We start from the raw sequence: 17816 nt of genomic DNA, 5'->3' as shown, positions 1-17816 counted from the left end.
ACCAAGGGATCTTTAGAGTCTCAGGAACTTTAAGAACATCTGAACAAATGTAGACATTGACGCAAGCTAAGCCACATCCTCACTACGTGAAAAGTCGTTCCCCCCCCCAAGCAGATTCCTTTCTCTTAGCCCTCTCCGCCTTGTTTTTTATTGCGTATTCATTTCCCATCCCCTGTTACTTTTCTGTTTAGTTTTCTCATATTTCTCTCCCTCCTCCCACCCTAGCTGCCAAACTGTCTGATGTATTAGGCATGGTGAAAAAGGGGTCTGGGCCTCCAGGGGCTGAAGAGTCAAAGCCTTCCATCCCTCTGCCTAGCCCATCTCAAGGGGCTGCAAATCCTCTTCCTTTCCAGTGTAAGTAGCAGGCATCGCCTGCATGTAGCTGGAGTATCGTAAGCACCCTGTAGAATCCTTGTGAGGTCCCCCTCTTTTTGTTTTTCCTTGAAAAGAAAGGCCTTGCACTTTGAACAGGGGCAGTTTCGCTGGGTGGTACTGTATAGGGCTTAGCTGCACCGCCAATGAATAAGGACTCAGCTACATTAGTAAAGAAACAACAATTTGAATGCACTATAAGCATACAACAACAGATGGCGGCAGAGAGCAGGAAATTTTTACAGCTGTTTTTCCATAGTTTTTTAATTTTATTTTGTTATAACAATTTAATTTCCTACTTATTTATAGCATTTTTTTCCTGTGTGTAGATCCACCCTAAGAATGGTTGCTTCAGAGTAATTGAATTTGGATTGTTGCCCTGAATAAATTATGCTCATATGCGCAGGCAGCAGAGAGCCCCAGGGTGATGTACCCACTCCATACCTCAAGTGGAAATAGCCTTAAATGTATTAGATCAGTCCAAGCTCCTTCATTCCCTTCCAGGAATCACATGCCAATGGTGAGTGGGGCCAGAGGCAAAAGTGGGCAGAGCAACGAGTGCAAATTTGCCCCTCTCCATTAGTTTCTACATGCACACCCCTCTCTATCCTCCATCCAGGCAAGCAAGAAGTATTATCAGAGTTCAGGGACACATTCCAGCCGCATTAAAAACACCCAAGGAGGGTGTAAGTGGTGGCTGCTGAGTTCTACCTCAAAGGGGGAAAATAGCCTTATTATAAATTATTAGAAGGTCTGATCTCAAAAACTCTACCACTCCAGCCTGTTTGTATGCTTATACTTTAGGCAAGTCCCCTCTTTCCCTCCATCTCATTTGTAGTCTGGAGCAGTCTAATTCAGGACTAGTTTTACAATGTAATGGGCAAGTTGTTGAGACTAATCCTGAGTTATTTCTCTCCTATCCACTCAGTTTTAAAAGTTGAGGGACTATTTGCACTGAAAATAATTCTAGGAAGAATATTGCTTGCATTGTTACTAGGTTATGGAATGATGTAAAGGGACTCCAATCCCATCAAGTTCTCCTCCTTGACCCAGTTCACTTTGCCTGTTTTCTAGTCCTTTCCTTCTTGCTTTCATTTCTTTCTGCCTGTTGCCTTTTGTGTTTTTTTCTCACCTCTCCCTCCTCTCATCTCTTCCACCCCAGCTGCAAAACTCTGTGATGTATTAGGCATGGTGAAAAAGGGCTCTGGGCTTCCTGAAGGCGAGGAGCCAAAGTCCTCCATCACCCTTCCATGCCCACCTTCAGGTGCTGCCAACCCACTTCCTCCCCAGTGTAAGTAGCGTGGTGTCACTGGGATTTCTTGTCCCATGCCTTCAGGGATGTTCCAGCAGTCTAGTGTGGCAGCTGGCACTGCTGTGCCCTCCTTTGACTCTAATGTGCGTGCTCTACAGCTCATGTGGCACCATACATCTTGGGCTTTTCCATAGCTTTTTTTATTCATAGAACCATAGAGTTGAATGAGGATTAGTTGGTCATCTGGAGCAGGAAAGGGGAGCCTATGCACCCCCCCCAATACTACTGGACTACAAGTTCCATAACCCCTGACCATTTGCTATGCTGACTGGGGCTGATGGGAATTCAGATCCAACATTTGGAGTACCACGTGTTCTCCATTCCTGATCTAGAGCGGCCCGCTGATCATTAAAGGCAACCAAAAGCTAGAGCATCCTCAACAGATGCTGGTCTGTTTGAAGATGCCTATCACAGGAGAATTCACTATCCCTCTAGTTAATTTATTCCATTGTTGAACTGCTCTCACCTGTTGAGAAGTTTCTCCTAATGTCCAGTTGAAATCAGTTCTCCTGCAACCCTTAGGTCTAGTCCTGCCTTCTGGGGTAGCAGAGAATAAGTATTTGCCCTTTTCTGTGTGACAGCCCTTCCAAGTATTTGAAGAGTGCTATCGTGTCCTCTCAGCCTTTTCTTCTCCAGGCTTAGCAGATCCATAAACTTGGAAGACCTCACTTTACCTGCTTTTACTGAATGCTCTTGGCTCTCCTATACCATGTGGAGGCTATGCACAAGCTCAGACCACCTTACACAAATCTTGCAGCAGGCTCTGTGCAAAGAGCTTGCAGGTTCGGTTTGTTCTATGCAAATAAAGTGTGATACACAACAAGGTTCTCACCTTACCAATCATGGTTGGTTTCAGCAAAACAAATAATGATCCCTAATTCAGACATAATTCTAAGCCAGGGATTATGGTTGCATGAAGAGGAGCCAAACAGATAGCTGTGTTCACAGTAAACCACAAAATAATGGTTTCCTGTAATGTGAGCATTGAGCTACTCTTTAGAAAGTGCCATTGCCGCCTTCATTGGTTAGACTAGAACAGGAGACACTGTTCACCTTGAATTCTTTCTTAGTCGCTCTCCTTTATCTGATCCCTTTCTTTCCCTTGTTTTTCTAGTCCCTCTCCACTCTCCCATTCATTTGTGTTTTATTATTATTCTCTCCGTGCCTTCTTTCATCTGTCTCACACCAGCTGCCAAGTTGTCTGATATTCTAAGCATGGTGAAACGGGGCTCTGGAGCCCCAGAAGCTGAGGGGCCACAGCCAGCTGTCACCCAGCTTTTCCCAATTCCACTCATCCCAAATCCTCTGCCTTCAGATCGTAAGTAGCATGGTTTCGTGGCCTGCAGCTGTGAGCCCCACTTTGTTCTGTTCAGACCCCAGGGAAGATTCTGTTCTCTTTATTACACTGTAGGTGCAAAATAAATAGCCTAATGGGTATTGCTGCATGGCTTCACATGAAAACACTAGTGGGCGAATAGCTATGCTTGTGTGAATGCAGGCTAACAGAGAAAGTGCATTAAATGCATGGCACAAGCTGAAAATCGAGGTTGCATTGTGGGAGAAGCATTGTGTTTAAAGCCTGGGACATTGCAGATACTGATTTACGATGCTCTTGCTGTGTGTTTAAACAAATATGGGCATGGGACTGGGCAATTTCCCTCCATCTTTCCTCCCAGAGGTCCAAACACTGCAGTTGTTCTCCTCTCTATCCAGTTGGAGGCATGTTGTTTGAAGAAAGGTTCAGGCCGGAGGGTGCACTAGGGTGTATGTCCTACTTTTTCCCTAAAGCCAGTCTGTCTTCTGCCTCAAGGGGATAGTCACGGGTTCAGTCACAGTCACAGTCCTGGTAAATATGGGTAGTGTGAGGTCTTAGTTTAAGACCACTAGTAAAGCCTCGTGCCAATTGGGCAAAGCCAAATGAAAGCCATACTTTGGGAATTGTGTGGTCTGATATTCCGATCTTAGGCCTGATCTCTGGCTGTGTTAGCACGTAGTGCTAAAGCATGGCTTAACATTAGGAAGATGAGCTGCAGCAAGCCTCAGGCTCACACGTTCCCCCCTTCTCCATCTGGGCTGGATTATGGCAAATGAATTACGTTTTCAAGGGTGGAATTCATTGGTTATAACAGAACACATGAAGGGCTCCCATAATGCATGTTTTCTCAGAAGTCTCATTTCGGGCTGGGTGATATCTGCTTTCCAACATCGTAATATACCGCCAGCTAATATTATGGTATAATACGGCATAAACTACATGATACGGCGGTGTACTAAGATGTCAGAAAGTTGGCAGGGAGGAAGAAGGCAGTTGCCGGCCACACAGATGATTAGCATCACCACATGCAACTTCTGCCTCTTCCTGTTGAGGCTGGGCAAGCAAAGCCGCTGCCTCCTCCAGCCCCCGCCCACCCAGGCTAAGGCGCCTGAGGGAGCCCCATGAAATGTTCTGTTCCCGCGGCTGGCCCAGCCGCCTATAACAGCAGTGAACAACATAAATCAGCAATGAAATTATATTCATAAAAAAGTGTACAAACTGCATTACCAAAAATAGGTTTTGGCTGATCAGGTCTTATCCAAAGTAGCACACCTACAGAAGATGTTTTGTTCTTGCTGCTGTTGCATTGAGTACTGAAAGTGCACAGCTTTTTTGCTGCACCTAGTAGCAACTGTAAGGGACGCGGGTGGCGCTGTGGGTTAAACCACAGAGCCTAGGACTTGCCGATCAGAAGGTCGGTGGTTCGAATCCCCGCGACGGGGTAAGCTCCCGTTGCTCGGTCCCTGCTCCTGCCACCCTAGCAGTTCGAAAGCACATTAAAGTGCAAGTAGATAAATAGGTACCGCTCCTGTGAGAAGGTAGACGTGCGCTGCTCTGGTTCGCCAGAAGCGGCTTAGTCATGCTGGCCACATGACCCGGAAGCTGTACGCCGGCTTCCTCGGCCAATAAAGTGAGATGAGCGCCGCAACCCCAGAATCAGGGGTCCCTTTACCTTTACCTTAGTAGCAACTGCAGGGGAGATGCAGAAAAAGTGGTTTCTTTTCTCCACGGGATTGTGAGTCACAAGGTCTCATCCGGCCTGAACTTTCTTTCCCCTGCTGAAAACCTGGGAGTCCCGGGCAGCGGTGTTGGTTTACAGAGATGAATAACAGCTTGGCACATTTGCAGCTGGAGGGAGACACCAGCAAACATGAGCTGAGATGCCACACAACTAGTGCTAGGACAGGGCACAGGGAGAGCACTCATTTCAAAGCAGAAGCAGGCATGACTGGCAAGCTCACAGGTAAGAACTGGATTTGCTGGAAAGTTAAAGGCATCTCCCCCCCCCCCCACCTCCCGACTAGGTTTATTTTCAGGGAGAAATGTGTAGCTGGATAGGATCGGGATAGTACCGTCTTTCATTGCTTGCTGCTTTCTTTAAGGCTTAGTGCATATTTTCAACCTGGGCTAGTCTTAACATTAGGCAGCTGATTTTGGATGTCATGAAAGGGCATTTTTACTGCCAGGCAGTGGCGCTTGTGAGATGTTCTGCCTCAGGTGTCAGAAAAATTTGGCTGGCCTTGAGGACCATCCAACTTGATGAGAGGTGGGGGAGCAGCATTTCTGCTCCACTTCATCCAGCAAAATGGTTTCAACAAAATATTTAGGATCACTTCATGTAAATGAATTATCCATTTACATGTTTTGCTTTAAACTGCTTTAAAGAGTTCCCCTCCCTCTTTCCCAGAGCCATCCTGTGCATGTTTACTTGGAAGTTAGTCCCTCTGTGTTGAATATAGCTTCCTCCCAGATAAATGTGCATGGAATTGCAACCTCAATTCATTTTTCTGTGGGGTTGGATCATTCTAATCCATACATTGGTGATTATGGGTGCAAAAGTGGGCAGGATAGGATGTGGTTTTGTTATGGAGGGGGAAAGCACTGTTTCATACATTCACATTTTTATGGGATACAGAGGGATGCAAACAAACAGAAGGAAGTTTATTAGGGGTTTTTTAAACATAATTTTCTTAATCTAGATTTTCAAGGTAGCCTGCAAAAGAGAGCCATAAAACAAATATAAAACAGATCAGAAGCATCAGAAGCAAAAGCAACAGTAAAAATACAAAAAGCAGTAGATATAAAATCAGTTAAAATCCTGTGCAATCTTTTTTTTTTAATGTCTAAAATGTGGCCACATTTTAAGGAAGTTCATTAGTGCGAGGGGCAATCTATTATGGTTTGAACATAGTGGGGGAAATTTTGCAGTTGCAATTAATAGATTAACCCAAAAGTCTGTATAATTACTCCACTGGGGTTGTGCCTAGAATATATTATGGGACATCTGCTACATGCTTCACTACTTTTTCTTTTCTTTTAAAAAGGTAAGTGCAGCTGAGGGGAGCGATTCAGAACGGGACTCCAATGCTGGGGAAGGGTTAAGCTTTCCCCTTTGCAGCTTTCCCCAGGTTTAAATCCCCCCCCCCTTAAAAAGCAACTTTATTTGTCCTATGGAAACCTATATAGTAAGTTGTGGGAAGGGGCCTGCTCTCATTTCACATTATAGTGTTATATTCAGTGATGTCTTTGCCTTTGCAGAAAGTACTCCTGCAAGTTGGGACACCAGATTTTTGATGATACCTCTTATAAGCACATATCAGCTGCTTGTGAGAGTTGATTTACAGTTCAGAAAAGAATGGGGTATGGTGAAGAGGGCTGCAGTAGGGGTGTGTGTGTATGTGTGTGTGTGTTTGCGCATGCACATGCGAGTGGGGCAGTGATAAGCAAAAACCAGGTGCCCAGGTGTAATTACTTTCCACTATGGCAGTTCTACCATTGGATATGACCCAAACATAACAGATTTACTTTAAAGCCAAACCACTTAGAAGCTTGTTTTATGTTCCCTGAAAGAATCCCCTCAACACATACGCAGTATAAACATGGACGTACAAGTAGCCCCTGCATGCCTATGAATCAGGAGTGCTCACAAAGCAAAGAATCAGCCCAGGTAAACTCAAATGTTCAAGAACAACTAACTGATACCTTCCCATTTGCTCATTTGCATGCATATCATCTTCTGTCATGCACACGTTTGAGAAACACGAGCTAAAGATTAACATTAGTTCAGGCAGGGGAATCGTCCTGAGCCACCTTGAGTAAAAGTGGCAAGTTTGCATTTGTACTAGGCCTGTGGGGGAGAGGTACCAGATCAAAGGCAAGATTATGTCAGTAGATGAAATTTAAAATGAACAAGAGAGAAGGATGTCAGCAGTATAATTATACCTTGAAAGAGAGGTATTTATGGGACCAATTTACACAGAGCCCGGGTCCATGAGCTTTCTTGGATCAGTTTTGCTGCAAGCTGGGGAAACACAGGAGATCTAGGGTGAGTCAGAAGAGCTATGTGAAGATGGAAGTTTGATTGAAGCATTCGATTCTAAAGCATTTACATGCTTTAGAAAAGGGAGTCAAGCGTCTGTTTCCCCATTAACATGCTTGGCAAGCCATATTTTCTAAGCCCTTGGCTAAGGTGGACGTTGAATCCCTGTCACTCAGATCCACACGTGTCAAATGGGACCAACTTGTCCACAAAATGTGGGTGGGGTCTTTGTTGCTTGAGATTCTCCAGGTCTGCTAGTCTCCCTATGCAGCTCTCCTTGCCCAGTCATACATATGGGTTCTGCACCTATTCAAACTTTCTAGAGGCTAGAATTTAGAAGGGCTTCCCACCTCCACCCTCATGGGTGCCCACTCCCCAACTTCCCACTCAGTTCTGTTAATGGGAGTCTAGCATCCAAGTGGGAGAGGATTGGGGGTTCCCTCAAGGCACAGCAAGCAGGAGTGGAGTGGATTCTCCAGGCCCCATGAGGGCACAAGTTTCCAAATGCTTCTGCTCCCAAGAGATGACCTTGGCAAGGCCACTGACACCATCTCCGCCACTTGGCTTCTGCATTATTCATAGAGCTTGCTCTAACTGGGTCGCTTGGGTGCCTTGCAAATTCCTGCATCTCTCCAGATCTCCTCCTATATCTTCTGGTTACAGAGGTACTTGGCGGTTTTAGTCTGTATCATTGTGGGAGAATCGTGGGCAGTTTCAGGACGGAAGGAAAGTAATACTTTTGCTGTAGCGTGTTTGTGGTGAATAAGGGATATAATATTGCCCTGCTGAAAGCTATCAGTGTTTTCTGGTTTCCTAAGAGTGAGCCTGCACTGTGTCACTATTTCTTACCATATGTGCTTGGCCATTTGCATCCTGTTCTTTCAAGGCATGGTACTCTGCATATGTCATGTAAGCCTCCTTACAAGATCTCACCGTGGAGAAGTGGTTCATATAAACTCCCAGAACAAGGGAGTGAGGCATGAAAGGACACTTAAAGCTGTTAGTTTTCTGCTAGGGCCTTGAGACTTACAGGGAATCTGCTCTCACTGACGTTGTGTATGTCTCCTCTTCCTTCCTTCTCCTCTCTCTCCCCCTTCGGATCTTTCCTCCACTTGTAGCCCGCAAACAGGAAATCATAAAGATTACAGAGCAGCTGATTGAGGCTGTGAACAATGGGGACTTTGAGGCATATGCGTAAGTAGACGGGATGTTTGGTCTCACTAAAATACTGGGCTCAAAACCCAGTTTTACATGTCTTTGCATTCATTAATGTATACAGTGCCCTTCATCTGCAGATTTAATCTGGTCACTATGCCAATTGTTATTTTAAATCCGGGGGGACGGGACGGACGACCTAGAATCATAGAGTTGGAAGGGGTGCAGGAATGTGATGCTTGAACTCACAACCCTAGAGATTAAATCTCTACCACCTGCGCTATCCCAGAGCTACCTGTGGGCTTCCAAATGTTGCCACAGGAGGAAGTGCCATATCTTTCATGCCCCCACCAGGAATCTTAAAAAAAAAAGTTTGCCAGCTAGTTTTTGAGCAGCTCTGTCTTCGTGCAAAATAAAAGTAGCTGTAGATTTTAAGGTGAGGTTCTCCCATGCATTACCCAATAGCCATAGGAAACACATTTGAGAACATTGCACTTGCTCTGAAACATGGCAGTTGAGCTTGTCCTGAAGGACAATATGTTCCTCTCACTTTTCATTCAGAAATCTGATTAGCCATTAGCTCACTGTGTCAACCAGTGATGCTCCCAATAAATAGTCTCATTTATTTTACATTCTACATTTATATCTTGCCTTTCTTCCACCATGGAACCCAAAGGAGCTGTGCTACATGTGGTCTCCAGGCAGTCTTCCCCCATCTAGGCACTGGCCAGACCCGGATTTGCTTAGCTTCAGCAAGGTGGTGGCCTCGTGTGACTTCAGCCCATATCCTTGAACCCCCACAGAGTTTTAATGAGGATGCTCTTCCAACAAATTTCACTTTAATTACTGACTTCTTGTTTTACCTCCCTCACAACTGCCTTTATACATGCCTCGCTGAGCCACTCTGTGGCTGGTATAGCCAAACAGTCTCATCTACATAGGAGTTAATGTTCGTAAAACTCTCCTGGTTATTCCTTGTTGGGCTTCTGACTTTTCCTAATTGGAAAAGTCACTTGGATTGGTCCCTTCCTGCACATTGATAAAATCGGTTAAGGTTTGAGTGGACCCAGTCTAAAGGCACAAATTAGCCACCTCTTCCAAAGTTCTTCAGCTACAATCATATGAGCAAAGAGCAACTCAGCAGTACCTCTTTTATTGTCAGAAAAGCACATTTTGACATCCATAATCAGTTTCTTGAGATGATGTAGCCCAGCAGTTTATTGGATCATATTTACTTGTTTATTTTGGATGTTTATTTATCCAACTCCTTTCTCAGTTAGATAGATCTTTTCCTCTCTTGGTAGATGCATTCTGTGGAACACAATAGCTCAGGCTTCCTGAGCTTTGATGGAAAATGAAAGAGATTTCTGGGTATCTAGGCCTTTAGAGCAGCCCTGAACATAAAGGTAGAACATAGCCATATTGGCTCTTAGCCACTGATAACCTTATCAGAATCAGAAGGATGTTTATTTGCATCAGCCACTAGCCATAGCAATAAAATAAAATGTACTGAAGATAGAGGTAAAAACTTAACACTGGAAAATACATTTTGGGGGTTTACACCAATAATCAAATAATAGATCTTATCCTACTAAAAACCTTGCAGTTTTTGGTATCACCTGATCTTCTTTATCTGCTAGAAGTAAGGACACAGTAGCAATGGTTGAGCAATCCGGCATGGACAATAGTAGAGGGGTAAGAACCTCACCCCTCAAATCTTTATAGAGAGCGCAAGCCAGAAGCACATGAGCCACTGACTCAATACGGGCATCTCCACAGGGACATAACAGTTTTTTCCAGTGGAATTTTTTGAAATTGATTTTAAGTCATACAGATGACTTAAGGGCTGATAACCCTGTCCTTCACTGGCAGTCTTATGCCTCCATGTGGCACTGCTAGTAAGGCATCTCTCTGTGTTTCCTGCCTGTCTAGAAAAATATGTGATCCAGGCCTAACTTCATTCGAACCAGAAGCCTTGGGCAACCTTGTTGAAGGGATGGACTTCCACAGATTTTATTTTGAAAACTGTAAGTATATCTTGTTGCATGTAAGATATGGGAGGGAGAAAGTCTTCCTGTCCACTGACAGGAGTTTTCCGCCACTTCTCTTCCCAACTCAGGAACATAACTGCATGAGGGATGACATTTGGCAGCTCCTTTGTCCTTGAAAGGTTCCTACTTCTTTACTTTTCCCTTCAACCAGCTTATATTGGTTGTGGGGACAGGTGACATATGAGTGCTTGCTTAATTATTTGTTTATTTATAGAGAAAGTTTATAACCCACTCTTTATCAAAGGGTGAATCCAGACTGTCGCTATTTTGCAGGAGGGATTCAAGGGCATACTGGAACTTCAGGTTTGCACCAATGAATTGAAGTTCTCTGTCACTCCAGTGCAAACAGAAGACTTTCGCATTAGGAATGTGATGGGAAATGCACTGAAAAGTGTGGAAGGAATGAATGAATGATTAACAGGAAGATACATAAACACACCTTGCAAGCAAATCAGGATGAATGCTCATTAGTGTACTGTAAACAAATATGAAGGAATCCTCAGTAGAAACTGGCCACAAGTCTGACTTACACACAAGTTTTGTGAAAGCAAATCAGAACAAAGGCTGATTAAATTGGTTGTCTGGAGGAGCCCTACATCAGTCACCGAGTGCGCAGACCATAAAAATGTATTAATACCTAATGAGCCAATCTTAAACAAATTCAACTGATTACCACATTTCATCACAACAGTGCAAGAGTGGGAAAGAAAACCTCCTCTAGTAAACTACAGTGGTGCCTCGCAAGACGAAAAGAATCCGTTCCGCGAGTCATAAGCGGATAAACGGCTTAGCGGCTTAGAAAAGGGGGGGGAGGGGAAAAAACCCGCAGGAACTCACAAGACATTTTCGTCTTGCGAAGCAAGCCCATAGGAAATTCGTTTTGCGAAGCACCTCCAAAACGGAAAACTCTTTTGTCTAGCGAGTTTTCCGTCTTGCGAGGCATTCGTCTTGTGGGGCACCACTGTAACTCCTTAAGTCTCCTCCTACCCCTGGCTCCTTCCCAGGCAACCTGAGACTTCTTTTCCTTGCCTGTCTCTGCTCTGCCCTATTTATACCCCTGCTGGTTCTGGGATACCAGAGCGGGTGGGGAGCTGGTCATAGCAGGAGGGAAGGATTCCTTGGCTTCTTCAACAGCCTGAAGGCGTCATCTCTGCCTTTTGGCCCCACCTCCTATCCTGCCTCTGAGTCTGGACGGCTCTCCGCCACAGCCTCTTCCTGCTCCCTCTTCAGCTTCTGACACCTCATCCTCCTCCCAGTCTGCTCCCTCTTCAGCTTCTGACCACTCATCATGGTCCCACCACCAATCCCCTGGCTACCGCCTCCCACCACTCCTCTGCATCCAGCCAGTCCATGGCACCCAGTGGCCTCAGTAAATGTCTTTACCAGCTTCCTAAAACCCATCAGGGTTGGCATCAACCAGAAATCCGTGAGGGGAGGGTGTTTCACAGTTGGGCCGCTCACATAGAGAGCACCCTCTCATGTGGGTGCCACATACCACACCATCAACAAACGTTGCAGTAGTGTTAAGAAGGTGTCTCCACTTGATCTCAAATGTTTGGGTTGGGGAAGTACTCTGGTTCATTCCCTGCCATCTCCAGCTAAAGAGATCAGGTGATGAGGAAACCCCTATTCTGCCTAAGACCCTGGGAAGCTGTTGCCAGTCTGCATAGGCAATGCAATTGTGAGGGAGCTTGACACAAGCTTTGCTGCTACTTGCCTGGATAGGGCCGGGGCAGGGTACGGTAGTGGCGAGGTCAGGGCTGTGGTTGTGCCACCACCGACTCGTTCACCAATTCTCATAGTATCTTCCCAGGTGTGCCAGCCTAATTCCTTCCTACTCAGCTGAACAGAACGCAAACCCTTACTTTCTGGTGAGGACAAAGTAATCTAGTAATCAACAAGCAAATTCAGAGAGTTGCCCCCTCCGGGGTTGTGTTTTCCTTGAAAAAGGGTGTGTGGGGGGAGAGAATGACCCTGTTTTCTTGCATTAACTGGCGTATAATTTCCTCTCCATCCATCCTGACACACTGCCATATCCTTTGCTCCTTGCCTGCATCCATATCTGAAACTATTGTCTGGTTCCAGATCAGGGGTGGGAGCCATCACTCAGTGACAGCGTTGAGTTCTTATTTAACCTAAGTCAGGGTTACTCACTTCATCTGTTAGCACACAACAGCATTGGGAAAGGAAAGTACAGTCATACCTCATGTGACGTTTGCTTCATGATACGTTTTCTCAGGTTGCGTCCCACGGCAACCCGGAAGTACCAGAAAGGGTTACTTCCAAATTTTGCTGCTCACGCATGCGCAGACGCGCAAAATGACGTCACGCGCATGCACAGAAGCGGCGAATTGCAACCCACGCATGCGCAGATGGTAACACTGTAACTGTAAGCATGAGCGTCCGCCCCTCTGCGACAAGCCCATCCCCACAAACTCACTCTAGTTTTCTGTTCCTGCCCTTCCAGTGTTATCTAAGAACAACAAGCCCATTCACACAACCATCCTGAACCCTCACGTGCACGTCATTGGGGAAGATGCAGCCTGCATTGCCTACATCCGCCTGACGCAGTACATTGATGGGCAGGGCCGCCCTCGCACTTGCCAGTCGGAAGAGACCCGTGTCTGGCACCGCCGCGATGGCAAGTGGCAGAATGTCCACTTCCACTGCTCGGGAGCACCTGTGGCACCACTCCAGTGAAGGTAAGACCAGGGGTGTCTTGCCCATAGAGGCAAGGGGCACCAGGGCGCCAAGTGCTGGAGGGCACCGGGGAAGAGGCGGAGGCTGGGTGCGGCACCTCCCGGGATAAGCTCGCTGCCCTCGCCTGCCTCACTGAAGCAGCGCCGTTCCTGGAGCCTCCGCCTCTTCCCCACCGGAGGAGCCACCCTCTAGCCACTGCCCGCCTCCTCCAGCCACGCAAAGCTGCCGGCAGTGCTGTAAAATGGTCAGCAACTCTGGGAAACGGGGGGGGGGGGGGGACGCTGGAAGGATCTTTGCACCATGGCGCCGTATATACTTAAGACGGCCCTGGGTAAGACCAAGGCAAGGAGGGGTGGGGGACCATTTCCAGCATTTTTCAGGAGGTGACACTCAGTGGTGGGTGGGGACAGAGGCTAAACTAGGCAGTGAGGTGGTTAGAATCATAGAGTTTGAAGGCAGCCCCTAGAGTCATCTAGTCCAAACTGCTGCAATGCAGGAATCTCAGCTAAAATATCCCTGACAGGTGGCCACCCAGCCTTAGCAGGTCTTGCTTAAAACCCTCCAGGGATGGAGAGAGTGCTGCCTCTCAAGAGAGTCACTTCCACTGTCAAACAGCTCTTACCATCAGAAAGTTCGTTGGAATCTCTTTTCGTGTAACTTGAATCCATTGGTTTGGGTCCTACCCAATGGAGGAGCAGCAAAAAAAGAACTTTGCTCCATCTTTCATGCGACAGCCCTTGAGATATTTGAAGACGGTTCTGTACAGCAAACTACATTCCAGATGCACAAAGATCAAGAGATTTGCACACGCATAAACCTTTCCCTTTTATTTTTCATTCAGCGAAGCAAGAAGCACGTTTAAGCCAGGCCAAAGTACTAAAGGAAGGCCCAGAGTCAGGCTCGGAAGTGGTATGGCCTGCAGAGGGGGAATAGTCTCTGGCAAGCGTTCACAGCATCTCTCTACCTGCTTGTGTCTTTCAGAGCTAATGCTGGATATTCTGGTTTCATCTCGAAGGAGACGGTGATTTGAGCTGAGCCGCTAGCCGGGAGCAGCGGTGACAAGCACGTGCCCGCATGCTCGTGTCCCCCCCCCCCCGTTCCCCTTCCTTCTCCTCTCCTCTTTCATTTCCAGTGCCTGTGTTTGCAGAAAAAAAAACACACAAAAAAACCCTAATCTAAAAAAAGAAAAGAAAAAGTATATATATAAAAAAGGAAAAAAGGAAAAATCCAACCAGACTTGATTCTAAATAAATAAATAAAATAAATCAGCAAACCCAGCCGAACCAACCCAGCTGTCCGAATCTCAGCGTGGCCACACTGCGCCTCCCAAATCCCCACCAACTCCATTTCTTTGTGTCCGTCCGTCCGGCTGTTCAGGTGACCAGGTGTTGCAATGAAAAATGTCTCAACTTCTAACAAACAAAACAAAAACAAAAAAAGGCTCCACCTCCCTGTGTCGACCCCAGTGTTGAACGGTGTTAGTTTGTTAGGTGAAATATATATAAATATATATATATATATAAAAAAAACAAAAAACCCAGAAAAAAAACTTTTACAGTATTTGCATTCTCTGCCAAAGCATGGGCCTTCTCCAGTGGTCGTGTTCGCGCTTGGAAGTCTGTGACCTGTGTTACCGTTTGTTTTTGCGGAGGATGCTCTTTCCGAGCTCTCGGGCTGACCGTTTTTTTTCTCCTCTAGCTGTGGTTGTGGATTATGATGATGATGATTATAATTATTCAGACTCTTTATTTATTTTGTTCTTCTTTTGGCTAGAAGGTGACCCTTTCTGGGATGGGGGGGTGGGGGGTGGGGCTTTGTTTTCTGGGCCCCTCCCATGCTAACCCAGAGCCAGCGATTACCCGGTGGCAGTTGGCTATGGCCAGGCTGACGGGTTCTTCACGCGAAGGGTAACATAGCCTTAGAGATATAAAGAGGTCTCACTTGCAGGTTTTTTTGAATGTCTGGATTCTCATTGGCACTCACATTTCCCAAGCATCCCTGACCCTGACCTCTTGCCAAAGGGCTACCAACAGTTGTGTCGTCGTGCCTGTGCCCATGCCATGGCTTGCTTACGGTGGGGAAGGCCGCCCCGGCTTAATGGGGCTGGCTGGGACAGTCGTGACAGTTAGATTAGGAGACCTGGGGAGGAGGAAGGTTGACACCGCTGAACCTCATCCTCTTTAACAGTTCTCAAAATTGGACTCCCCGCCCAACAGAAGGGAGCAGCGGGTACCTCCTTGGAAGGCATTTTGTCGGCTTTTGCTTTCTGAAAGTCCAGCCCAGCTTTCTCCTCTGTGTTTTTCCTTTGAGCAGAAACCCGTGTTGATTTCAAACACAAAAGGGCTGGTTTGCTGCCTTTGCGGATCAGTTCTCAAGTTTTCATCAGCCGCGAAGGAGGAGGGCTGGTTAGCTAAGCTTGCACTTGGCCATTATTCCCTCGCTCCTTCCAGCTCACTCACTGAGAGCAAGAGCCTCCTGGCAACAAACTCTGTGCAAATTCCTCTAGCAGGAGAGAGGAAACCACTTCAGGCAGCTTCTGGAGCTGACTCTGCAGGCAGCCCTAAACAAGCCAAGCCAAAGGGGGAGTGGGTGATGCCCTGAATGGACCAAGCCCTAGTGGAGGAAGAAGGGAATGGAGTTGCTGTCTCTTTATGGGTCAGTGCAAGCAAAATGCTGTGGAGCTGCATCCATTACCAACCACAGCTCCGTTAGGTCCGTCCCCCCCAACCCCGGCAAAAACAAGGTACAAACAACTGTCCTCTGCTTACTATGGCGGGTAGCTGACATTTGCCGAGAGAGCTGGGTGATGTATGAAGTACAGGGATGTTTGTTCTTAATGGCCCCCTCCCTCCCGCCCCCTTTCATATTCACAAAGGAGGCAGGCACATGCCCCATTCAGCACCTCACTGCCCAAACGCTGCTCTTGCCTTTGGTTGATAGATTGGGGTGGGTTGCATCGTTGGACTTGGCTGAAGCTACAAGGAAAAAGTTTTGGAGGCTGCGAAATTGGGCGGTTTCCCACTTACTCCTCCTCCTGCCTCTGCTCAGCATGCCATAAGCATATTTTGGATAGGTCTGGAGTCGTCAAGCAAACCACCAATTGCAGGGTGGACTCTGACCAGCCAGCAAAGTGGCATTGTCGGTTTCAGTTAAGGGGTCGTCCAATCATTTCTCCAGAACCAGTGTATTGGGATGGGGAGATGCAAGAAACGATTTTAAACATCGGGGTAGGGAATAATGATAGAGGACTTGTGGGGGGGGGCAGGGCAAAAGCACCATGTTTAAAATTAGGCAGTGGTACTAGGTGCTTTAGAAATCCACACCTTCCTCTGCCACCATGTCAAATCAAGAGCCGCCATGTCTTCTTGGCATGCTTCTTTTGTAGTATGCTGCTGGTTAGATAAATTGCAGGCAATACGGCTGCTTGTGAAAGGAGTGAGGAAGAGTGTCATGCTGTAGTTCTGGCTGTAGTGGGAAGGTCTGAAAATTTTGCCCAGAGAGAAAACTTGTATTATGGTGAAATAATCTGAGAAGGGCTCTTTTGTCATCTTTGATCTTACTTGTGCCACCTCCCACCTGGCCTTGATTCACCTCTACCCAATGGGGTGCCTTCATATCTACTCTAAAAAGAGTTTCCTCAGACTGTTGGTCAAACCAGCTGGGCGTATATCTAGATGAGGCTTAGGAGGCGGTGAAACAGTTCTTTGTTGTTGTTCCAGAGATTGCTGCATTTAGTAACTCAGCCTGGTACCCATTAAAGGGTCTTACCAAATGCTGCAGAGAGGGTGCTAACATAGAATAGAAAAAAACAGGGCTGTACAGCAGCTACTCAGGTGGATCTTTCCAGAGTGTAGAGTTTTAATTGCTAGAACACACTGCCTCTCATTCAAGGTTTGCAAAGTTTGGGAGACTTTAATTGGGTATGTATATACTGTAAGAGCAGGACTTGCAGGCATTGCTAAAGCAGGGCTGCGATTCCTAAAGATTTGCAGGCTTGGCTGGCATGGGACCTACTGGCAGGCATTCTCAGTTCAGTCATGTTAGGAAGGCATTCCTGCTTCTGGAAAGGGTGGTGGTACCTAGTGAAATGCAATTGCAAGATTTGCTGGTGGTGTTGGAACAGCCAAAGGATAGAAAATTCAAGAGTGAATTTTCTTCAGTTGGTTATTGAAGCATGACAATTTTTGCAGTCTCCCAGTCAGCAAGCCATCATCTGACGTTGAACAGGCATCAGTTACTTAGGTGAATTTATCTCAAAATGTTTAAATTGTGCAATTTCAGCATCATTGTGGGCTTGGTGTTGTTGTTTTTTAAAAACCCAAAGAGGAGGAAACACTTATGGATATGGTACGAGCATGAAGGTCAGTAGAGGCATGGGAAATGAAATGTGGTGCTAGTGCAGAAACAGCTTTAGCCCAAGGTTGCCCTCTGCTATCTTTTCAATGGGTTTGTAGCTCTGAATCAGGGCATCAACCACCCAGAAAACACACATTGTGATCCATTCAGATCATTGCTCACAGGAGGCTGGGCTTACCTGCGTGCCAAAGCAACAGTGGTTGCTGTAAATGCTGACCGTAGGAGTGCATTTTCAGGGCAATACTTCTTGCTATGCTTCCCATTTCCCTCCCACCAGTGCTGACCTCAGCAGCTGGAAGCATTGCACAATAAAGTAGGGGAAGATGCAGCATTTTGGATTTTTAGAACAGGTTGAAGATCAGACTCTTATGCCTTGCCATCGATGCTATTTTTCCACAAAAAGAGGTGCCAGAACTCATGATGAACACCTCCCTCGTTCTCTTAGAATGGCAATGGCGCCCACCTGAGAGGTGCTGGAGCTGAGTTCCAGCTGGAAAATAAAAGTCCTGCTTGCCA

General features: G+C 46.5%; 1 protein-coding gene across 13 annotated transcripts in view; it reads left to right on the top strand.

Annotated features, from left to right (window-relative positions):
- The window catches only part of CAMK2B (calcium/calmodulin dependent protein kinase II beta), a 203923-nt gene extending 186662 nt beyond the window's left edge, over positions 1-17261 (top strand). For 6 of the 13 annotated variants that reach the window (XM_079954994.1, XM_079955003.1, XM_079955002.1 and 3 more), the window contains 7 exons: positions 226-354; positions 1535-1663; positions 2874-3002; positions 8157-8232; positions 10126-10220; positions 12712-12946; positions 13926-17261. In XM_079954994.1, coding sequence (XP_079811120.1) covers positions 226-354; positions 1535-1663; positions 2874-3002; positions 8157-8232; positions 10126-10220; positions 12712-12944 — 791 coding nt within the window. In that variant the 3' untranslated portion in view covers positions 12945-12946; positions 13926-17261. The remainder of the gene's footprint in view (positions 1-225; positions 355-1534; positions 1664-2873; positions 3003-8156; positions 8233-10125; positions 10221-12711; positions 12947-13925) is intronic. The other 7 variants (XM_079954997.1, XM_079954995.1, XM_079955006.1 and 4 more) reach the window with 3 other exon arrangements.
- Positions 17262-17816: the final 555 nt, after the last annotated feature.

The sequence above is a fragment of the Podarcis cretensis genome (assembly GCF_951804945.1).
Source record: "Podarcis cretensis genome assembly, chromosome: 15".
Taxonomy (NCBI): domain Eukaryota; kingdom Metazoa; phylum Chordata; class Lepidosauria; order Squamata; family Lacertidae; genus Podarcis; species Podarcis cretensis.
The sequence above is the reverse complement of the archived record's forward strand: the minus strand, read 5'-3'. Positions and strand labels throughout refer to the sequence as shown.